Source organism: Chlorocebus sabaeus, chromosome 2 (assembly GCF_047675955.1).
Source record: "Chlorocebus sabaeus isolate Y175 chromosome 2, mChlSab1.0.hap1, whole genome shotgun sequence".
NCBI lineage: Eukaryota > Metazoa > Chordata > Mammalia > Primates > Cercopithecidae > Chlorocebus > Chlorocebus sabaeus.
In genome coordinates this window covers 98,683,778-98,707,908 of record NC_132905.1, presented here as the reverse complement: position 1 = coordinate 98,707,908, position 24,131 = coordinate 98,683,778, and the positions used below count along the sequence as shown (strand labels likewise).

The 24,131-nt window shown below is 50.0% G+C and overlaps 1 protein-coding gene across 1 annotated transcript; it reads left to right on the top strand.

Moving 5' to 3' along the window:
- The first annotated feature begins 10,623 nt into the window (after positions 1–10,623).
- Positions 10,624–22,781, top strand: SUMO3 (small ubiquitin like modifier 3). The gene is made up of 4 exons (XM_007970073.2): positions 10,624–10,806; positions 14,658–14,786; positions 19,286–19,357; positions 21,357–22,781. The coding sequence occupies exons 1-4, from the start codon at positions 10,786–10,788 to the stop codon at positions 21,444–21,446; spliced, it is 312 nt and encodes a 103-aa protein (XP_007968264.1). The 5' UTR covers positions 10,624–10,785; the 3' UTR covers positions 21,447–22,781.
- Positions 22,782–24,131: the final 1,350 nt, after the last annotated feature.

The window sequence follows — 24,131 nt, the reverse complement described above, 5'->3', positions numbered from 1 at the left end:
ACTTGGAAGGCTGAGGCGGGAGAATCGCTTTGAGGCCAGGAGTTTGAGGCTGCAGTGATTTTGCCATTGCACTCCAGCCAGGGCCATGGAGCAAGACCTCGCTGAGGCAGGAGAATAGGGTCTGGAAGCAAGGAACCTAAGGCTGATTCATGCTGACTTCCTAGAACTTAATCAGAAGGAAAACCCCAACTTTCCACACCTAAGTAACAAAAGAACTGGAGGCTCCCGTTGCAAATGTCCCCACCCCCACCCCCACCCCACCCCACCCCCACCCTCATCCCCATCCCTACCCCCACCCCACCCACCCTCATCCCCATCCCCCACCCCCACACCCCACCCCCATCCTCACCCCTACCCCCACCCCTTTTCTGTGTGGCAGATGGAAAATTGAAGGTATCTCTGCTTGGTTGCTTCCTGCGACCAATCGGACATTTGCATAGAAGTGTAACTTTGTAATTTCACTTTAGCCTCTGACTAGTTGCTTTCCACAACCATTCATACACTTGCATAGGATGTAACCTTTGTAACTTCACTTCAGCCTCTGATTGGTTGCTTTCCACAACCAATCAGACTGCTTGCAGGTCACTACTTCATTTACATAGGGTGGACACCAAGTAACCAACGGGAAATCTCTAGAGGGTATCAAAACCCCTGAGAATTCTGTAAGGGGTCTTGAGCCCCTGTGCTCTGGCGACGCCCACCCTTTCATTTGCAATCAATCTGCTTTTGTTGCTCCATTCTTTCCTTGCTTTGTGTGCTTCATCCAATTCATTGTTCAAAACGCCAAGAACCTGGACACCCTCCACTGGTAACACCATCTCTAAAACAATTAAACAGCAATAAAAAGCAACCAGCAAAAGTTTTTGTCTGGTAATCTTAACACCCACGTCATTGTGGGTTGACATATGTTGGTGTCATTTCCCTTGAGAATTAATCACATTTTCCTTGTTCTTTATATACCAAGTAACTAAATCTTACACTGGCCACTTTGATATGCTGTGACACTCTGGGTCCTGTTAAAATCCTTTGGAGGATGATGATTTTTTTTCTTTTTGTTTTGTCAAGCATCCTGCCCTGTGAGTTTCAGAATGCAAGCTCTGTCCCACCTCCCAGGGGCCAAGATTTCCCCTCAGTTCTTTCTCAAAGCTGTTGCTATGTTGCTTTGAATCACCCCACCGTGCCCAGCTCAGGGTTGATTCATTCACAGAGTCAGGGGAGCCCTGTCTCCAATTCTCTCCTTGCTGAGATTTCTACCACGTTCACCAACTCCCGAGAGCCCCCTTTACCAGTCCTCTGGTTACAAAGAAGGGATTTCTCTGGGAACTTTAACCACCCACACTCCACCACAGTTTCAGGGGGGTTGCCCATGGACTAAGCAGCAAGAGGAAAGAGAGGGGAAAACAACAGGAACTTCCCCAATGCTCTTTGGTCATAAGGCTCCTTTCTTCTAGTGTCTGTGGCCAGAAGATGTGTATTTCTCTTCAGGTTTGGGGTTCGTTCTGCCACCCTGGTGCAGTGCTATGATGGGACACTCTTGGGAGAGGGCTGGGAGAGATTAAAAAAGTGAAAAACCAAACCAACCAAACAAAAAGTCTGAATTCAATCCACATGCTTTGACTTGCAGGGTCTCTTTTCCTCTGGCCAGAAAAAAAAAAAAAAAACAATTTCTTTTGGATTTTTTTCTGTCCACACATATTGTGCAGTTCCACACAGAGGTCAGCCTGCAGTCTAAGCTGGGCGATGAAAGACGAAACATGCTTGGAAAATCACTCACCAGCTTTTTCTTTGTGTTTCAGTCTCATTCCCTAATTTACTTCCTACTGTTAACTTTTCCCAGTCCTCAGATAGTTTTTTTTGTGTTGTCCAGAGCTTTCCGTTGTCTTCAGTAAGAATGTAGGCTGGAGAGGACTTGCTCCATATTGTCCAGCATTGGAAATCTCTCCTTCATTTTTGAAAGGTGTTTTACTGGGTATAGAAATCTGGATTTATAGTCTTAAAAGATGTCACTTCACTGTCTTCTGGCTTACATAGTTTCTACTAACAAGTGTGTTGTACTTCTTATCCTTGTTCCTCTAGGTATAATGTGTCTTTTTTTTTTTTTCCTATTTGTCTTCAAGATGTTTTCTTTATCTTTGGTTTTAAGCAGCTGGATATGCTGTTTTATTTCTAAAAAAGATTTTTAATCCTGGCTATGGTTTTCTGAACTTGGATGTGTGATGTGTTGTCTTTCATTGTTCCTGAAAAAATTTTTGTCATTATTTTTTATTTATTTTCCCTCATTCTCTCTTCCTCTTCTGTTACTCCAATTACACATGTGTTAGACCATTTGAAATTACTCCAGGGCTTTTGCTGGCTCTTTTACTTCTGATGTTTTCTTTCTTTTTTTTTTTTTTTTTGAGACAGAGTCTGGCTCTGTCGTCCAGGCTGGAGTGCAGTGGCCGGATCTCAGCTCACTGCAAGCTCCGCCTCCCGGGTTTACACCATTCTCCTGCCTCAGCCTCCCGAGTAGCTGGGACTACAGGCGCCCGCCACCTCACCTGGCTAGTTTTTTTGTATTTTTTAGTAGAGACGGGGTTTCACCATGTTAGCCAGGATGGTCTCGATCTCCTGACCTAGTGATTCGCCCGTCTCGGCCTCCCAAAGTGCTGGGATTACAGGCTTGAGCCACCGCGCCCGGCCCATACTTCTGATGTTTTCATTTATTTGTTTTCCACATTTTCCTCATGTTTTTTAGCTTGGATAATTTCTGTGGACTTATCTGGAAGTTCACTGCTTCTTTTCTTGGCTGTGTTGAGTCTACTCATGAGCCTGTTGGAGGTAGCCTTCCTCTCTGGCATTTTCACTGGACTCTTTCTTAGCATTTCAATCTCTGTGCTTAAGCTCCTCACCTTTCCATTCATGTTGTTTACCTTTTCCACTAGGACCTTTAACATAAATTCCTATCTGACAATCCCTGCATCTGAGTCATATCTGAATCTGGCTCTACTGATTTTTGTCTCCTGGTTGTGGTTTTTCTTTACTTTTTTCTTTTCTTTTTTCTTTTTGTGTGTGTGTGTGCCTCATAATTGTTTACTGAAAGTCAGACATTGTATATGAGACAACAGTATTTCTATCTGGAAATGGACATTCCCCATTAAGTTGTCATCATGGGGGTTTGAGTCAGTTAAGCTAGGAGTTGAGCTGGATTTGAGTTTTGCTGTTGCTGTGGTCACCTTGAGGGTAGCATGACCTTGAACTTAGGGTTCAGGATGGTTTGCTGCAGGACTTTTCTCAATGAGCCTGCTCTGCACCTTTACCTTAGGTCTTCTGTGCATGTCTGCCCTTGAGACAGGGCCTGTTGGTGCCCCTCACTTGGGAGGGCTGCTCTTGCTTGTTTCTCTCTGCCCTGGTCCGGCTCGGTCTCAGGCAGGACTCACATCCTTGAGTTTCAGAGTGGGATTTTTTTTTCCATAATCCTGTTCCTTCCCTGGAGATGGAAGACCTCCGAAGGGCTGAGCCTACACATGTTTCAACCCCTCCCTTAGAGGTGGAATTATTTTCTTCTTGTTTTCCCCAGCCACAACAGGTCCCTAGGTGACAGGATTTTCTGCTCCTCTCTCCCTGACATCTTAAGGCATCTGTTCCATAGGGAAGAACTGTCTGGTGGGGTTTTTCTCCTACCCCCCACCCACAGTGGTGATTCCTCCCCTCCCAGGGCCTCTGCCATCACGTATTGCTTCCTCTGGCCTCCCACTTGCTCCAGCCTTTCCTGTGAGTGCCCAGGGTGTGATGTGTGGAAGAGCCTCTAAGCAGGGTGAGCCTCCCTTGTGTCTCCAGTTCTTGGGGTTCTATATTTGCACAGAAGCCCACACTTGGTCTTCAGCAATTTTCTAATAAGGTTGTCTGAATTCTTCTTGTCCACTTTTACAGCAGCTCCATCTTCCTCCTGTTCCTTGTAAAGGGTGAGCCAATCACCCTGTCTATCCTTGGATTTCAGGCTGGTTGATTACTCTGCAATTTCAGCTCCCTGATAGATTTAAGAACAGTGATGATTTTGTAGGTCATTCGGTATTTCTGTTTTTAGGGTAGGGGCAATGCTCTTCTCAGATTTCTACATTCTAGGCAGAACCTTACCCTTGTATGACTTTGCCTCAGCTCCCACATCTGTAAAATGGCACAATAATAGTAGCTACCTCCTATCATTAATACATATAAAGGTATAGGGGAATGCATTTCACATAAGTGCTATGTATTATCTTCCATTATTATTTTTATTGTTTATATCTCTTTTAATGAATTTGTTACATTGGTTGATTATTGCTGTATTGCTTTTCTCCCAGTGGTTTGAAAGCTACTTCTAATTTTCTTCAGATTATCCTAATGTTGTTCTTGTTGTTGTTGTTGTTGAGACAAAGTCTTGCTCTGGTGGCCCAGGCTGGAGTGCAGTGGCACAATCTAGGCTCACTGATACCTACACCTCCTGGGTTCAAGTGATTCTCCTGCCTCACCCTCCTGAGTAGCTGGGATTACAGACACCTGCCACCATGCCTGGCTAATTTTTGTATTTTTAGTAGAGACAAGGTTTTACCATGTTGGCCAGGTGGTAAATTTTTTCTTTATAAACCACTTTTTCATTGGAATGAAACATACATACAGAAAAGTGCATACATAACTTGAGCATTTTTATATGTGTTTAAACTCCCATTATTCTATCAACAAATAATATCTTTATCTATGTTTTTACCTTGAACCAGACAAGAACTGTAGTATGCTTGTACTTCCCTTCTTCCTGTCTCCCTCTCCTCCATCTACCCCTTCCATCTGTTGTGTTACAATCTGCTGGGATTTTAATCCCAGATACTATATATATATATATATATTTTACAGTATGCAGCACAAAGTATTTAGTATTAAAAATGACTTTTGCTGGTTTCTTTTCTCACTTTTTTTTTTTCCAGCCAGGAAACTCTGAGAGAACTCATCAATCACACTGTAGTTTAAAGACAGTGATGTTCCTGGAGTTAGGTTCCAGATGTTTCTGGAGTTGTGCAGTGCACAGTCCACTCAACAGCACACACTGATCCTGCTTGAATGTCTCTATCATCAGTTCCATTTGCATTTTGCTGCAGTGAATCCATGATGATTCTTTCAATGAGGATCCGTGGATGGAAAACCCATTAAGTATTTGCATTTCTGAAAATATCTTAAACTTTTCTGTCCTCCCCTTTACCACTTTTTAGACACAGCAAGAACCCTAGAACACTTTAATTCCTCCCGCCTTGTGCTATCATTATCACTTATTCTAATTCCACATCTATTTAGAACTCCAGAAGACATTATTATTGTTGTTCTATGCAGTCAGTGTCCATTTAGATTTATCCAGATGTGCAGCCTTTTTAAATTGTTCTTCATTCCTTCCTGTACTTCATACTTCCATCTGGGACCACTTTCCCTCTGCTGAATAAATCCTTTTAGTATTTATTTTAGTGTATGCTTTCTGGCAGTTAATTCTGCAAACCAAAAAGTGTCTGAGACAGGTCTCAATCAATTTAGAAGTTTATTTTGCCAAGGTTAAGAACAATTCCTGGGAGAAAAAAGCATGGAATCACAGAAACAGTCTGTGATCTGTGCCTTTCTCCAAAGATTACTCTGAGGGCTTCAGTATTTAAAGAGGAAAAGTGGGCTAGAGGGGAAAGAGGAAGGATGTAGTCATATGACTGAATGTACTTGGTGCAAGAGAAAAGGAGTCGGCGGGGAGGAGTCAATTGTGTATTCATCTTACCCCCAGCAAATTGGCACTTTCCATAAGATAAGGTGAACTTAGAGCAGCTACTTGTGGAGATGTTTAACCTTTTATCTCTAGCTATCTGCTTAGGAACCAAAGGAAAGGTAGCTTCTTGCTTGACTCAGTTTTCAGCTTGTTTTTTTCCTTTTGGCAGAGTGAATTGGGGTCACAAGTTTTTATTTGCCTTTCACATTTCTCTATGATTTGCTTTTTCTGAAATATCTTTATTTCACTTCTGCCTTTATATAATGTTTTCATTCCGTATAAAATTCTATGTAGATAGCTGTTTTCTTTCAGCTCTTTGAAGATGTTAATTCCATTGTCACTGGGCTTCCATGGTTCTGTCGCAAAGTCAGGTGTAAGTCCTTTAGTTTCTCCTTTATAAGTCGAGCTTCTATTCTCTTTGTCTCTGGTTTTCAGCAGGTTTAGTATGTAACCACTTGTTTTTTTAATCTATTCTGATTGAGGCTGATAGTATATTTGTAATCTGTGTTTTGTACCTTTGATCTTTTTTTTTTTTTTTTTTTTTTTTTTTTTTTTTTTTTGAGACAGAGTCTTGCTCTGTTGCCCATGCTGGAGTGCAATGGCGTGATCTCAGCTCACTGCAACTTCCGTCTCCTGGGTTCAAGCAATTACAGGTGCCTGCCACCACGCCTGGCTAATTTTTTGTATTTTTAGTAGAGATGGGGTTTCACCATGTTGGCCAGGCTGGTCTTGAACTCCTGACCTCAGGTGATCCACCCACCTTGGTCTCCCAAAATGCTGGGATTACACTGCATCCAGCCTGAATATTTTCTTCTGACTTGTCTTTCAGTTCATTAATCATCTCTTTCACTGTGTCTAATCTGTTTCAAACCCATCCATTGAATTTATAACTTCAACTATCATATTTTTAAAAATTTCCATTAAATGCTTTTTTATACACCCCACTTCTCTGCTGAACATTTCCATCTCATAATCTATTTTCTTGAACCTGTTAATCACATTACCTTAAAGTCTATGTATGATAATGTCAATATCCTGTTAACATAATAATCCCATGGGATTATTCCTACTATATTTATATATATATTTTTTGGTTCTGGATTATTTGTCTCCTGCTTTTCTTTGTAAACTTTAAATCTGGATATTGTATATGGAAATATTTTAGTTAATTTGAGACCCTGGATGATGCTATTTTCCTCTGCATATTTCCTTTTGCTTCAGGCTGGCTGTGGGAAAGAGGGCAGATTAGCTTAGTCTGGGATTGAGCCCTTTGGAAGCTTGGTTTCAGACTTTGAGAGGGAGGATCTACTCACCCCTCAGCCTTCCTCCCCTATTGCAGCCCTCAGTGCTCTCAGCTGAAGGTCTGGGTCACTCATCAGTCTCCCTATCTTGTGGGCTGTCACCAGTTATTGTCTCCCCAACCCTAGGAGATGCAAAAGCTCTGCTCAGTGTGTCAACTTCTTTCCACTGCATATGTGAGACTGAATTGTGTCCCCCCAGCATTCACATGTTGAAGCCCTGACCTCCAATGTGATTTCATTTGGAGACAGGACCTTTAAAGAGGCGATTAAGGTTAACTGAGGTGGTAAGGGTGGGGCCCTAATCCCAGAGGACTGGTGTCCTTGTAAAAGGAGGAAGATACACCAGAGATCTCTCCCTCTCTGCACACACAGTGGAAAGGCCATTGTGAGAACACGCCAAGTTGGTGACATAGGCTGGGAGGAGAGGCTTCACAACACCAACCCTGATGGCTCACTGATTTTGGGCTTCCAGTCTCTAAAACTGTCTGGAGGCTGGGAAATAACTATACATGGTTTAAGCTGCCCAGTCTGTATTTTTTTTTTTTTTTTTGAGATGGAGTTTCACTCTTGTTGCCCAGGCTGGAGTGCAATGGTGCGATCTCAGTTCCCCACAACCTCCACCTCCCAAGTTCAAGCGATTCTCCTGCCTCAGCCTCCCGAGTAGCTGGGATTACAGGCATGCGCCACCACGCCCGGCTGATTTTGTAATTTTAGTAGAGACGGGGTTTCTCCACGTTGTTCAGGCTGGTCTCGAACTCCCCACCTCAGGCGATCTGCCTGGCTCAGCCTCTCAAAGTGCTGGGATGACAGGAGTGAGCCACCGCATCTGGCCCCAAGTCTGTATTTTTTTTATGGAAGTCTAGGCTAGTACAGGATACTACTCACCAAGTGCCTCAAAGGAAAAAAACACTTCCCTTTTTTTTGAGGTGGGGGAAGGTCTTTGCCCCTCACAGAAAGACTTGTTTTGGTAGCTGATAGCCTGAAACAGATTTAAAAAAATATTTTATACTGATTTTTGGGCTATTTTTGTTGGGTTTGTCTGAGGCAACCAGTCCTCCCTAACTGTAAGCAGAAATGTCTCTGAACGCCTCAGGGATTTCTCCTCACATGCCACGAATCTGTGTCTGTCTTATCTCACTCAGTCATTTGATACTCAGGGGCCCTTTCCATTTATGGAGTCAAATATTTCTCTGGTTCAGATACATTTCTTATTTTTATTTTTTCTTTGAGATAGGGTCTTGCCCTGTCACCCAGGCTGGGGTGCAGTGGTACGACCTTTGCTCACTGCAGCTTCTGCCTCCTGAGTTCAAGCTGATTCTCCAGCCTCAGCCTCCCAAGGAGCTGGAATTACAGGCATGCACAACCACACCCGGCTAATTTTTGTATTTTTAGTAGAGAGGGGTTTCACCATGTTGACCAGGCTGGTCTCGAACTCCTGACCTTGTGATCTGCCAGCCTCAGCCTCCCAAAGTGCTGGGATTACAGGCGTGAGCCACCGAGCCCAGCCCCGACCTTTCCTCTCTTAACTTCTCCGTCATGGGAGAGTCCTGTGACTTTGTCTCGCAGTTCTTTGTGTCCTCAGCCAGGACCCCTCTCCTAGTCAGCATGCGGGTCAAGCTTTCATGTCAGCAATGCTGTTACTCATTTGCCAGTTCCCTGCCTTCTCATGAGTCTTCTTGTTGGGACCATTGCCAGGTGTGGTGACCCTCCGGAGGGGCTCTGGTTCCTCTGGTAGGCCCTGGTTTTTCTTGAGCTCTGGTTCCTCCGTCCATTGGATCCTCTTTGGCTGTGTCCTTCAGAAACCTCTTGGCACTCGGTCCACCAGCGGTGTCCTTTGTGTCCCCACAGCTGCAACGGAGCCTTTTTGCATCTTTGCTGTCACATGAAGGATTCGGGGCAGGTCAGAGTGTGGGAGACAGATACAGCATGAATTGAATTGAGACCACCATTGTCTTATAGCCTGGCTTGTAAAACCTAATGTCATCTGAGCATCTTTTTCCGTTATCCATGACTGTAGCCACGCATCACTTCGTGATACAGCACCTGGCCTAATTTCTAGTGGTAACACATTTGGGTTCTGTGTCTCATGATTTCTAAGCTGCGTGTTTCTCACTTCTACAACACTGAAGCGGGCTGTCCTCATCCACAGCCTGCAGTTTAGTGTGCCTGTGCAACCAATGGTCCTGTTGTTTTATGATTAACGGTGTCTTGGAGTTGGTAACTCTCGGAACCCTGCCTGCCCTAGGGCACTTCCCGTCAGCAATCTGAGGGCTCTGAGGCCCCGCGTCCCCGGGGAAGGGGCTGGTTGCGGAGGCCCCTCCCAGGACAGTCTGAGCTGGGGACCCACCTCCACATCTTCTGCTGAGGCCCCGGGCTCCAGGTTCCAGAAGGAAGGGACCACACCATATGACCTGCCTGGGACCGGGGCTGACTCTCTGACCCTGAGAGACTTCAGCAGCCTTCCCGCTCCTAAGTGGGGACTCTAGCCAAGAAAGTGAATTTTTGAGTCGAAGACGGTTTGTGAAGTTACGGTCCATGAAGACTTGTCTCCATGGCTTTGCGACGTTGCTCAGTTGGCTGGGCCTTACCCAGGCAGGAGAGAAACGGCTCAGACCCTGAGGTTCAAATCCAAGCCCTGCCATTTCCCAGCTGAGCCTGTTAGGTGCGGCCTCCCCCACCTTCTGCCGGGCTCACCTTCAGGTGAGACCCCCGCCACGCCCCCGGCTGGCACCACCCTGGCACTCCTGAGGGACGCAGGGGTGTCCGCCCTCATGTCCGTTCCATCCGAGGCCCTGGGATCACAGACAGGGAGGCCGGGGCTGGCCGGGCATCCCAGGAATGGCGCCCGCAAGTCCCAGGAGGCCGTCCGGCCGGCCCAGCGCTCCAGCGCGTTTCCTGCGTCCACTCGGTCCCCGTTCCGCCGGCATTGGCGGCGTCCAGCCTGGGTTTGCCCGCGCTCGGCGACGGGGCTGCCTGGCCCAGCTCGACGCCGCTCACCAGCGCTGACCTGGGGGTGGTGCCACCTCCCAGTGCCTCAGTTTCTTCACAGGAAAAACAGGTCTTCTTGAGGACGGGTGTGGAGGGCCCGGGGCAGCCCCGTAGGAGCGTTGGCCGAAGGAGCCCGGCCTGCGGCTGACAGGAACCCTCGGCTGCAGGGAAGCGCGTGGCGCCCCCAACCGTCTAGGTGCTGGCTCGATTCGCGTGGCCTCCGCGGACGGGACCCCGCGGGCCGCCTCCTCCGCTCTGTCCGCGGCTCCCGAGAGGGAACATCACCCCCAGATGCTTCCCTCCTCCGCCCCAGGTCCCCGCACCCCCGGCCTCACTTCCTGGCGCCCCAGGAACGCGGCCCCCAGGAAAGGACTCGGGGCCCGGGCCCGGGCGGGGAGGCGGGCAGGGGTCCCCAGGGCCCGGAGTCCCCGTACGCGCTCCTGGCCCGCCCACCACAGCGCCCCAGGGCGTCCGCACCCGCCAGGGTCGCGCGGGACCCGCCCCGTGACGCATCTCCAACCGCCCGGAGCCGCGGCCCGGCCAGCGCGCGCCCGACGCCCCGGGGAGCGCGCCTCGTGCACGCGCGCCGCCACGTGACCCCGTGCCGGCCAACGGGCGCGCCGGGATTTGGGGGATAAAGCGCGGCCCCGCGCACAGTTGCGGCGGGAGAGCGGCGGGGCCGAGAGCGTGACTCGCCTGCTCCGTGCTGCTTCCCCCGCGCCGCCTGCCCGCGCCGCCCGCGTAGCCATGTCCGAGGAGAAGCCCAAGGTAAGCGCGGCGCCCCCGCCCGCACGCGCGGCCATCGCGGGCGTCCCGGGCGCCTCCGCCGCCGCGCGCCACTCTGGCGGCCATAGAAGACCGCGGCTTCCACGGGGACCCGCGCCCAGGCCTGCGGCGCCGCCCGCGCTCCCGCCCCTCCCCCGCTCCCGTCCGGCCGCGCCGCTCCCCTCCCCCGCCCGGCGGCGCTCGGCGGCGCGCCCCGCCTCCATCCCGGCTCCGCCCCCAGTCCGACTCCACCCCCAGTCTGACTCCGCCCTAGCCCGACTCCGCCCCCAGCCCGACTCCGCCCCGTACCCCTGCTCCGCCTCTCCTTGCCCCCATAGCGCCCCGCCCCCCCCGCCCCCCCCCTGTAGCGCCCTGCCCCTAAGTGGGCCCGCCCAAGACGGGCCCCGCCCCAAAGCGCGCTGTGCGGCGAGCTCCGTCCCTGCCGGGCCTGGCCACGCCCCCTCTCCACGCCCATCTCCTTCCCAGCTGGGAAGGCGCGCGCCTAGCGCCTCCTAGACCGCCGGGTGTCTGGCCCTGCGCTGCTCCTGCGGAGCGCAGCGCCCTCGGATACCGCCCCGGCAGTGTCCCCGAGGCGTCTTTGCGTGATCCTTTCCTGAGTCATTGCTGGGCGGGGTCGCCTTCTCCCTCGGCATCGCCCTGGGTGCGGGGTCTTGTGTCAAGTGCACGGAGTCGGCTCAGGAATAAGCGTCTGGGATTACCCCCGAGGGGCGCGCTCTGAGGGGCCTAGCCCCTGTGAGCAGCGCTGCCGTCCTTCCAAGGCGCCCATCGCGCCCCCGGTATTCACCCACTTCTCCACACCGCGTCCTGGCCGTCGCGTCCCCCAGTGTGCGCCCACCCCTCTCCTTCCTGTCTCCCTGGTCGTGGCCCCAGTGTGCACCCACCGCCTCCCCATCGCGTCCCCAGGTGTGCGCCTACCCCTCCCCATCGCGTACCCCGGTGTGCGCCCACCCCCCCATCACGCCGCCCATGGTGTGTGCCCACTCATCCCCATCATGCCCCAAGGTGTGCGCCCTCGCCTCCCCATCAGTCTCCCGGTGTGCGCCCACCCCTTCCCATCATGCCCCCCCCGTGTGCGCCCACTCCTCCCCATCACCCCCAACGATGTGCGCCCACCCCTCCCCATCACACCCCCTATGGTGTGTGCCCACCTCTCCCCATCATGCCCCCTGTGTGCGCCCACCTCTCCCCATTGCGCCTCCCCTGCCATGAGCACCCACCCCTCCTTATCCAGCCTTGGGTGTGCTTTAGTTTCCCCCATTGCCACACTGGGGTGTGCATCCTTCCAGTCTCAGTTCTGGGGTATGCACCCTTCATTCAGGTGCACTGGCCACTCCTTCTTGGGAGGGTCCTTAGTCGCGGTCTCCAGTGTTCATAAAAAGAGAACCTTTCGGAAGCCCTTGGTGTGCACTCTTGGCCTCTATGTTACACCCTAGTGGAAGATGACTAGAGCTGGAGGGTCTGTAAGGAGGCTGTCTGTGATACTGGCCTGGTCCTGGAGGTGACCACCCTCCCTTTACAGATGAGGGTGGAGGCTCAGTGCCAGACACTGGCGGAAACTGGGATGGAACCATCCGGAACCATGGTTGCGGCCTCTGGAAGTCTGCACTCTGCTTGCTGTGGTCAGACTCCAAGGAAACCTCCCCTATCCAGATGGCATTTGGAGTGACCTTTGCTTTTTACATTTTGACTCCAGTGAAGTCAAAGTTCTCCCACCCAGGGGTGGTTTGAATATTTAAATACTTGTTAAAACTAGGCCAAATATAAATGTCCTTTCTTTATGTTTTCGTAGGTGGCTTCTTCTTAATGAAGAGTACATGTAATAAAATATGTATGATACTCATTTTCTCAGCAGTGTTTACACTTAGCTCTGCCATGTGGTCAACCTCAGGCTCCAATTCCGTTGAAAACACTTGTTGAATTCCAGAATGATTGAGTGGCTGCCACCTCAGCCACCTCACAGGCCCTGCTCCTGGTGGGTCCCCTCTGAGCCCATGTGGGAGGAGCTCTACCCTCTGGGGCTCTGAGGAAGGGGAAGAAGTGGACTCTGGGGCCCAGTGGTGCTGGAAAGAAGAGCTTTTGGGTCAGGCAGGAGAATGTTCTGACTTCCCTGGATAGCTGAGGCGGAGGATTGACTAGCAAACTGAGGCCCATGTTTTTAGGGCTTCATTTTTTAACTCACGAGTTCACTTGCTTATTAGGAATTTACCAGGGGTCTGGGACAGACCGACATTGCTGGTGTCTGTCTGTTTGGAGCAGAGGCACTGTGGCCGGCCCTGCCCTGCCCCAGCCTTTCCCAGGGCTGCAGCCATTACCCTGTGGGGACACGTGTGGGCACTGCATCTGTGCCTTTGAACACACTCATATCTTCCTTCCCTAAAGAAGCCAGTGCATCCTCATGCTTGGGGAAGTGAAGGGGGCTCATGCAGGGGTCCCCACTTCCATCCCGCCTGGAACTGTTTGCATGCTCTTCCTTCCTAGGCCAGTTTTCCCTGCGCTGGAGGCCACATTTGGGATGGGGGGATGGGGGTGTGCCAGCTCACCACTCAGGCTGCTGCCAAGCCACCGGCGTCCAGGGAGTGGGCAAGGGTGTCTGGCCCAAGACTGGAGTTGGGGAGTGAGTGCCGGCCCAGGACACGCGCCTTCAGGTTCGCAGCTGGAGCCCTCACTGCCAGGGCCCCTTTCCGGCCACTCTAGCTCCCTTGACAGAGCACCATACCTCCCCAGGGTCTCCAGGAACCAAACATGGGGGCAGTCCCCAGGTTCACCCTCAGGCGAGCCTTCTACATCCCACTCCCTGTATTTAGGCATCGCTGGGACAGTTGTCCCTCTCCCAGCCAGGGAAGGTAAGGAGAAGTGGAGAGAAAAGGCATGTAACGTACAGTGCTCCCTGCAGGCAGCAGCTCAGCATGGGGGGAAAGGGTACCAGCATGCTCCAGACTTGACTTTCAGAGTGAGCCGGAGGGCCCTGCCTCATTGCTTCACTCACAAACGACTTTATCCCAGCAGTGCAGGCTGGCCACAACTCCAAATGCATTTTGAGGCAACAAGACACCCCAGTTGTGCCATTGTTGAGTAGCTTCAGGCATGGCATGAATTAAGAAATAAAAAGTATCACCTACTGCAGCTCAGATGGGACAGTTTGAAACTAGAAAGTACTCGGAAGTGGCTTCCCTCACATTTGCTGATGTCAGGGCAGCGAGGAGGAGGCTGGCTGCCTGCTGTGGGAAGTGGCCGTCCTCAGTTGGATTCCAGAAGTCACCACTTGAATGTCCCACAGGGTTTCTCTGAGTCACAAATGTTTTCTTCTGATTTTGGTTTCTTTCACTAATGCTATATAGCTGTGTGAGTTTTGGATATGTGTTTTTACTGATTTCATAAGAATTTTTTTAAAAAAGAGATGAGGTCTTGCTATGTTGCCCAGGCTGGTCTCAAACTCCTGGGCTCAAGCCATCCTTCCATGTCAGCTTCCCAAAGTGCTGGGATAACAGGTGTGAGCCACCGTGCCCAGCCTACAAGAATAACTTCAAAATAAAGATGGATTTTCTCTGATTTTTCCCTAGACTTACTAAACAGGGTTTTTTCTTTGAATTAACAATGTCAGAGGACCGTAGAATTGCATTGTTTTACACATGGATGCTTAACAAGTGGAAGTTAAAAATAAATTCTGTGTAAAAATAAAACCATCACGAGTGACTCTGAATTGGTGGATAATTTTAAGAATTAGGTTGGTTTTAATGACTTTAGAAAGCCAACAATTACCTAAAGACTTGCCCTTTCAAGTCGTGGTTATTTTGAGATACAGTTTTGAGGCCAGTCTCCGGTGTCTTCTGCAGGAGGGCGTGAAGACAGAGAACGACCACATCAACCTGAAGGTGGCCGGGCAGGACGGCTCCGTGGTGCAGTTCAAGATCAAGAGGCACACGCCACTGAGCAAGCTGATGAAGGCCTACTGCGAGAGGCAGGTGCGGCGCCTCGCTCCCCCACGGGGGCTTCCCTGTGTGCGCGCTGGTCCTGTGTGCGCCAGGCATCCCCAGAGCACGAGTGTCAGGGCTGGACACAGATGTAGCCACTCGAGGTGCCCTCTTCATGGATGGGCAGGCGGGGGCTTGTGCTGTAAACCTGGCCTAGGCTGGGCTTGCTGACTGTGTCACCCATGGCCTTTTATGAGGTGGAGGGACCTAGAGGCTCAGAGAAATGTGGTGGGTTTTTCTTCCTGATAAGGCGGCTGCCCAGGGTGGTGTGTTCTCCATGGGGTACTAACATCTGTGAAATCTGTGACGCTGAAGGCTCTGGGGGGCCCTGCTCAGATCTGGCCATTCTGGGGCTGCAGGTGGCGTGTGCCCCATGCTGCTGTCACCCCGTCCTCACGTATGAGCTGGCGTGGCCCTGCAGAAACACTGCCCTCATCTGCAGTGTGGTTTTCCATTTTGTTAGGAAAGGCAAGAAAGCTCGTGATTCATTCCCCTGCTTCCTCAGTTTCAGGATAGTGAGCTGCCTCACTGGCAGTGCCCAGCTGGGTGGATGCCTTCCGGCTGCTGTGTGTGACTTGGTGTGTGTGTGTGTGTGTCTGTTGTTCTTGGTAATGCTGTGGAGGACGCACCCGGGGCCGGGGGGTCCCTCTCTAGGCCACTCCTATGGGCTTTGCCCGCCAGCTGCTGTCTGGCGTGTCGGGGGCCCAGCCCTGCAGCCAGGTGCCCTTCCCCAGGGAGCCCTGCTTGCCTGAGTGGGACCTAGAGGCTGCTTTTCTTCAGTTGCTCTGAAAATACAGCAACTCGTTGCCCTTTTATTTTACTCTTTTGCCTGTGGATTTTCAGTTAGATTTCCTCCTCTTTCCCTCCCACTTTGGATACCCTGCTCATAGGAACAGTCACTGGTGACCACCTTGCACTCTTTATTGACAAGCAGACCCTCTGACTTCCTTTCTTCGTGTTTGCTGATGGCAGATCTTATTTTCACCTGCGAAAGGTGAGACTGAGCTTCCAGACACGCAGGCTCTGGTCTTCCCAGCAGAGTGAGTGGCCTGGCGCCATGCAGGCCCCATGATCCAGCCTCTGCCTGATGCTGGACCCTGGCCCTTGTCGGAGTTTGTGCTGCCTGAGCTGGTGGCCACATTCTCCTCTGCACTGCGGGATGGCAGGCGTGTGGGGCCGTGTACATGTGGCGGGGGCTCTGCCCTTCCCCCTGCTCTTCCGGGGCTCCCCTCCTGCCCCACCTGCACTGCTGCTTGTGAGGCTGGCTGCTCAGCCGTGGTCCAGGGCCTCCTGTTCAAATCCTAGAGGTTCTCTCTTGGTGTTTCCTGGATTAGTCCTCCTCCCTTTTGTGTTTTGTGGTGGAGCACATCCTCCAGGGTCTTCTCAGAACAGGCACAGAAGGGTAGCGTCTTTGAGACACTGCATGGCTGAATGTGACTTTTGCTTTTATAAACCTTCACACTTCGGTATGTGGCTGCACGCAGTATTCTTGGTTGAAACTCTTTTTTTTTTTTCTTTCAGAGATCAGCCATGAGAATAGCTCCCAATGTTGAAAGTGAAAAGTTTACCAGGCATGGTAGTTTATGCCTGTAATCCCAGCACTTTGGGAGGCTGATGTGGGAGGATCATCTGAGGTCAGGAGTTCAAGACCAGCCTGGGCAACACAGGGAGACCCTGTCTCTACGAAACGTTAAAAAAATTGGCCAGGTGTGGTGGTGCAAGCCTGTAGTCCCAGCTACTCAGGAGGCTGAGGTGGGAGGATTGTTTGAGCCTAGGAGGTGGAGGCTGCAGGGAGCTGAGGTCGTATCACTGCTGCAGCCTAGGTGACAGAGCAAGACCCTGTCTCAAAGGAAAAAAAAAAAAAAGTGAGAAGTTCGGTGGATTCTGATTCTCTGTGCTTTGTTTGTAACTTGGTTTTTCTCTGGAAGTATCTGGGACCATATTCTGGCATTCCAGTGTTCCCTTATGTGCCTCAGAGGTGTGTGATTTTATCAAGCATGCTGCTGGGTACTTTATGGGTCTGGACATTTATTTTTATTCAAGAAATATGCCCTATGTTAGTTCTTTGATAATTTGTGTCCTTCTCCACACTCTGGTCCCTCTTTTTGGAGTTCCTGTTCCTCCTGCTGCTAATTGTCCTAGTTTACATTTGATAATTTTTCTCCCATTTTGCTTTGGGCTTTATTATTGCTGTTGGTCTCCTTTCCAGGAGGTCGTTTCAACTTTATCTTTCCACTTTCTGTGGACATTCTCACCTCTGTCATGATTTTTAATTTCCAAAAGTTCTTTCTCTTTCTGTTCTTTGAGTGTTTTTTTTTTCTCAGTAGCAGTTGATTTATTTTTTTTGAGACACGGTCTCACTCTGTCCCCCAAGCTGGAGCACAGTGGTGTGATCATGGTTCACTGCAGCCTTGACCCCTGGGGCTCAATTGATCCACCCACCTCAGCCTCCTGAGTAGGTGGGACTACAGGTACACGCCACCACACCTGGCTAATTTTTTTATTTTGTGGAGATGGGGTCTCCCTATGTGGTCCAGGTTGGTCTCGAATTCCTGGGCTTAAGCCACCCTCCTGCTTGTGTCCCCCAAAGTGTGGGATTACAGGTGTGAGCCACCATACCCCTCCTCGGTAGCAATTGATTGTTTTCTGAAGGTAGTATTATTTTTTACTTCCCATAGAACTTGAATTGTGAGTGTAGGTGTGTGTGGTGTGTATGTCCATGTCTTTGTGCATGTTTGTGTATATGTGGGGATGTGTGCATATGTGGGCCTGTGTTGGGAGCGTTCTCCTGCCTCCTTCCTGTCCGTTCTCGTCTGTGCTCCTTCTCTCCTCTCTTCTCCGGGCTGCTGCACAGTGAGCCTTACCCTGACTGCTGTCATGCAGGCTGACTTCTGTGCAAGCATGGAGCACTGAGAAGCTGGTGAGAAGCCATGTACATGGATGGCTGTGCTGCCAGGGCTGTGTATCCCTGGGGTGACATGTCTGGATTGTGGGTTCTGGAGGCACCCAGATGCTAAGCTGAGAGTTGAGTCCTCCAGTCTCCAGCCAGCCTCCTGGGGGCACATCTGGAGGGGAGAGGGGACTTGGCGCGTAGCGCTGGGGGCATGCGCTTCCATGGGCCTGTTTTCATCCTACGCCTGGAGCCCTGCACCCACCTCTTCAGAAAGCAGACCTCCTGTGTGCTGCCGTGGGAGGCACAGGGTTGTGGGGGTCCTGCTGGAAGTCTGCATGTGAACTTCCAGGCAGCTCTTCAGAATCAGTGAACAGAATCAGTGAATCCTAATCCAGTGTCCATCAGGCTGGGGTGTGCCCAGTCTCTCCGCCCCAGGATCCTAATCCAGTGGCCATCAGACCACCAGTGTCCACGCCTCAGTAGCCTCTGGCGCAGCCCAGCATTGACATCTCTGCCCATCCCTGCTGCCATTTTCTTTGTCCTTGCTGTTTGTGCCTTTCTCATTTACGGCATTTCAGTGGGGTTTCAGGAGGGAGCAGAGATGCACGTTTTAACGCCGTCTGTCCTGTTTCAGTTGAATCAGAACTGCTTGTTGAGGAAATGTTTCTGCCCCGACCACGTTTCTCCATTCCCTCAGGACACAGACGGGCTGCGTGCTCTCTTTCCGGCTGCCTCCACAAGGCCAAAGTCATGGTGGTGACTGCTCCCTGGCCTCACGCAGCCTTCTTCTCTGTCCCTCATTGGCACACAACCTGTTCCTTGCTGTGAACTTTGTAAAGGGGAAAGGTGGTGCTGCCAGCATTGTAGAATTTCTACTCGGCTTCTGGAAGGAAATGGGAGGGATGACCCAGGACAGGTCAGGGCACCAGGACAGAGAAGATTGTGTTTGAATTGACCATTCCACACAGCCACTGCACTGAGAAACTTTGAAAAGCTAGCCGCTGGAAGATTAGTATTCACCCGGCGGCTCACTTGCCCTCCCCTGGCACGTCACCAATGCTAGTCCAGCTTTTTTCCTGCTGAGGGATGCATCCTCTCTTCAGAGACCTCCTGGCTGACAGCTGTCTGAGCCAGCATCACTGTGACAGGTTACCCTTCCTCACCTGGGTTTCATATGTAAAGAAAGTGGATTTTAGAGGCAGATGAGTTTGGATGTTAGTCTAGGACATCTCTTGTTTTCTCGTGTTTGAATGTTAAGTCTGCTTTCCTTCTGCCATGGACAACTTAGCTATCTGCTTTGAAACAGAACTGACACTGAGTTGGCTTTAAGAAGTTCCCAGTATACAGTGGTGTAACAAAACCCTGGTTGAAAATGAGCTGTTTTAGCCCATCAGAGAGAAGATGGTAGAAAAGTGGGTTCTGAAAGCAGTGGTGTCAGGCACTGCGTGAAAGAGATTGTAGGCCCACTGGTGAGTTTTTAATACTGAACTGGATCATAAATCTGCATATCAGAATGCTGATACTTGGATTAAAATATTTGATTTTTGAATTAAGCTGTATCTGGACATGTTTAATGGCGACTGCTTTTCCTTTTCAGGGTTTGTCAATGAGACAGATTAGATTCAGGTTTGACGGGCAGCCAATTAATGAAACCGACACTCCAGCACAGGTATGGAGCTGGCTTTGCGTGGTTCCAGGGCGACTTCCGATTTGCGTTGGGTAATTGCCATTTGGGATATGCTTATTTGAGAATCGTAGCTCATACAGAATGCCTTCCTTTTTTTCCTTAATGATATTGATTATTAGATTATTTATTTTTCAAATTTTAGATTTAAATTTTCAAATGAGAAAACTGCTTTGCAGACATCATTCTTGCTGTTTGGAGATGGAGTGAGTGCTGGGCCTGTCGTCACTGTAAGGGAAGTGGGGGTGTGAGGACCACTCAGTGGCCCCTTCCTGCCCATCCTCTGGACACTTGCAGTTGTAGCCCGTGTGCAGCTCAGGGGCCGACTGGATTCTTGTGCCTTTTAAGTAACTTGCACAAGTGACGTGGGTGGGCAGAATGTGCCATCACACCTGATCATCCGTCTGCACAGGTTGTTTCTCTCACGTACCTGTCACATGCCGAAATGAATGAGATTTCATATATCACGTCGCAGGGCATCATATTGTCGTGGAAAGAGCTTTGGACTTGGAAACAGACTTTTTTTTTTTTTTTTTTTTGAGATGGAGTCTCGCTCTGTTGCCCAGGCTGGAGTGCAGTGGCGCGAATTCAGCTCACTGCAGACTCCGCCTCCTGGGTTCACGCCATTCTCCTGCCTCAGCCTCCCAAGTAGCTGGGACTACAGGTGCCTGCCACCATGCCCGGCTACTTTTTTTGTACTTTTAGTAGAGACGGGGTTTCACCATGTTAGCCAGGATGGTCTTGATCTCCTGACCTCGCCCACCTCAGCCTCCCAAAGTGCTGGGATTACAGGCGTGAGCCACTGCGCCTGGCCGAAACAGACTTTTTTAAAAAACTTGGTTCAAGTTACAGCTCTTGTCATTTGTCAGCTGATGGCCCTGTGACCAAGAGTCACTTCATCCTGTGGAGGCTCAGTTTTGTCTGTCTGTAAATGGAGCTTTTTCTCAAGTTGTGAGAATCCACTGGAATGTTTTATGTGGAAATATTTTTGCAAAACATTTAGTATTTTAAACATTTAATATTCAGTATTTAATAAATATTGAAAACATCTTTGCAATAAGTATCCATTTCTAGCTACTTTACGAAATCTACACACCACTAAGAAGTGGCAGCTCTGGGAGCGTTCACCAGGGAGAGGCTGCTGAGAGCAGCTGAGCGGGGAGGGCCTTGTGGAGTCTCCAGGACTTGACTGGGAGTCAGGGGGCAGGCTGTGGACAGGTGGACCAAGAGGCAGAGGGAGCCCTGCCTGGGGGCTCTCCCTCTGGCCCGTAGTGTCGGTGGCAGGGTGAGGGTGGCCGACAGCCCTGATGGGACTTCTTTCCATTTGGGAGCATGACTGCTTCCAGTCTCGCTGTCTCCATAGGAACTGGCAGAAGCTTCCTCTTGCTCAGAGGATGGAAGATGATCAGGGTGGGTGTTTTGCGCCCACTGTGTCGGGAGGAGAGAAGTGAGCGGGGGTGTTTCACCACCTTGCCTGGGCTTTGAACGGGGAGGGGCGGGAGAAGCCAGCCGTGGACCCTCACTTGATGGGCCCTTCTGTGAGCTGGGGGCTTTGGCTTTCATGGCATGGTCCCTCGCACTTGGTAGAAAGCGCATGGCTCCCGCAGGTCCTAGGACTCAGTGCTGCTAATCAGATGTTCTTAAGTAGAATCTGATTTTGTGTAATTTTTCAGCAAGAATTTTAGACATTTCAGTTTATCTTCTAGACTCAATTTTTCTCTCAGTTAACATTTTAGCTGTGAATCTGCTTTTGTGAGTTTTGTTAGGGGAAGCTTGCTGAACCGTAAGGGCTGTGGTGAGCACATAGCAATGCCTCTTCCATGCGTGCTGAGCTGCAGTGAGGGGACGGACAGGAGCCAAGGTGGGATCAGGTGATGTTGCTAGTGTCAGGGAACACTCATGCCAGGGAGGATCTTCCCGCTCTCTGATGAAAACTAACAAGCTTCCCTCTCTCTTGTTGTGCCTGCTGTGACAACCCTGACAGCTGGAGATGGAGGATGAGGACACCATTGACGTGTTCCAGCAGCAGACAGGAGGTGCGCCGGAGAGCAGCCTGGCAGGGCATGGTTTCTAGAGGGCCCGTCCCCAGCCCGGGCCGTCCGTCTTTGCATTGCTGTTTAATGGTGAGCACGTGACCATGCCGACCACAAAGGTGTCTGCGGAAACTCGAGGACATTCACCACAATGATTTTCCTCTCTCTGATGTACTTCAAGTGCAACTCGAAACTATATCTGCAGGGATGAATCTGTAACTTAAATTGGGCCAATCAGAATTGTTATCTTTGTTCAGGTAAAATGAGTTGCAAGGTATTTTGGGTTTTTTTGTGTATTCATTTGTGTTTTTTCCCCCCACCTAAAATATTTTTTAACCCCAGAATTATAGCCTGAATGTTCGCTTTTAGTCTGGCCAGGGATCTGACTGCTGAGTTGCTGCCTCTCCCCTGCTCGCTCCAGTCACACAGAGAATTGGTGTTTCCCGCAGTGGGGGGTGCGGCTCTTGGACAGGTAATGGGGGCAAGGTGGGTAGGAAGGATAGACTGTCACTTGCTGTTATAGGCACAGGTGATTAAAATGCTAAATATTGCAAATGTATGCTTTGTCAGTATATGGAAAAGTTGAAGGGAAAATACTGGAATGCTTCTTCAAAGGTTAAAAAATAACTGGGTCCTTTGGTAATTTGACCCCACGTGCTCTCTGGCCCTCAAGCATGTAATCTCGGGGTCTGAGGCTCAGGACCCACCCCCCTGCCATCCCTCCCACCCCACTCCCTGCTCAGTACCTGGTGTCGGTACACAGGCAAGGACTGGCACAACCAAAATTGGCTTTTCTTTTCCTCTTAATATTGAAGAAATTCCCACATTTCTCATTTGGTAATGGTGTTGTGGCCTCAGATTTCTTCCAGTATTTGCTTCTGATGAATAATTATGGTCTATACATAAAAAAGTAAGATTAAGTATTGCTGAATTTGCAGTTACGTTGTCGTGTAAAAGAGCTACTTCCAAGTGTGGTTACAAATGAACCCATGGAATGATGACTTCATGTTCTTCTCGTGGGTTTGTGCCGTGCTGCTTTCCAAATATGTATTGAACTTATGCATTAGTCTGGTGATTTCAGTTCTGTGAAATATTTTGGGATCTATACCAATTAAACATTTTCATAGTTCTGCCTACTGTCGTTCCCTGAGGCTCCACTGCTGCTTGGTGGCCATTCTCTGCCTTTTTATAGTCACCTGAACCACCACCCCATCATCTCTTGCTTGCTTGAAATCTTGCTGAAATGTTCTCATTTCCTGTTTGCTGTATGGGCTCGGGTGGGATGTTTGTTGGCTCTGTTGTGTTTATTCACCAATTTGTACATTATTTGTTGTCCTTTACTACTGTAAACAGTAAATATAGTTTGGTATTCTGTCTCTTGGCTTCTACTAAACACTGCATTTGAAGGTTGGGGTGTACCGGTACAGTTCAGTGTTTGATCATTCTGCGTGGCCACTGCACGGAGAAACTTTGATTGAAAAGCTAGCGGCTGGAAGGTTAGCATTCACCCAGCGGCTCGTTTCCCCTCCCCTGGCACATCAACAATGCTAGTCCAGCCTTTTTCCTGCTGAGGGATGTATCCTCTCCTCAGAGACCTCCTGGCTGACAGCTGTCTGAGCCAGCATCACTGTGACAGGTTACCTTTCCTCTCCTGGGTTTCGTATGTAAAGAAAGGGTGGATTTTAGAGGCAGATGAGCTTGGGTGTTAGTCTAGGATATCTCTCGTTTTCTGGTGTTTGAATATAAGTCTGCTTTCCTTCTGCCATGGACAACTTACCTATCTGCTTTGAAATGGAACTGACATTGATTTGGCTTTAAGAATTTCCCAGTATGCAATGGTGTAACAAAACCCAGGTTGAAAATGAGCTGTTTTAGCCCATCAGTTGAGTGAACCCAAGGTGAAGAAAGATGGGCATCTGTGGCGATGGAATACATGATTCACTTGCACCAGGAAGAGTGCACGGATTAAGGCACAATACAGAGACGGGGACATCTGCCAGATTCCCTAGGCAGCCTGAGGCGAAGGGGCTGCCAAAATCCATGAGGAAAGGGATGTGTCTCAGGCAACATAGGTTAGATGAGAATAATGGCCAAGAGCCTATGTGGATGTATTAGGACAGTGCTGCTTGAACTTCCATCCACAACACCTCACAGCAGAAGAACCAGCAGGATGTTTTAAAAAATTTTTAGAGATGGGGGTCTCACTATATTGCTCTATTAGTGCATTGTCACATTACTATGAAGAACTGCCTGAGACTGCGGTAATTTATAAAGAAAAGAGGTTTAATTGACTCATAGTTCTGTAGGCTGTACAGGAAGCATGGCTAGGGAGGCCTCAGGAAACTCATGGCAGAAGAGGAAGGAGGCACGTCTTACATGGTTGGTGCAGGAGGGAGAGCAGGGGGAGATGCCACACACTTTTAAACAAGCAGATCTTGTGAGAACTCACCGTGACAACAGCAAGGGGAAAATCTGCCCCCATGACCCAATCACTTCCTGCCAGGCCCCTCCTCCAACACTGGGGATTACAATTCAACCGTAAGGTTTGGGCATGGACACAAATCCAAACTATAAATCAGTTGCCCAAGCTGATCTCAGACTCCTGGCCTCAAGTGATCCTGCCTCAGCCTTTCAAGTAGTTGGGATTACAGGCCTGAGCCACAGCGCCCAGCAAAGGCATGTTCTTGAGGTTGTCTTTTCTCTGAGATTTATGCAAATTGTGCATT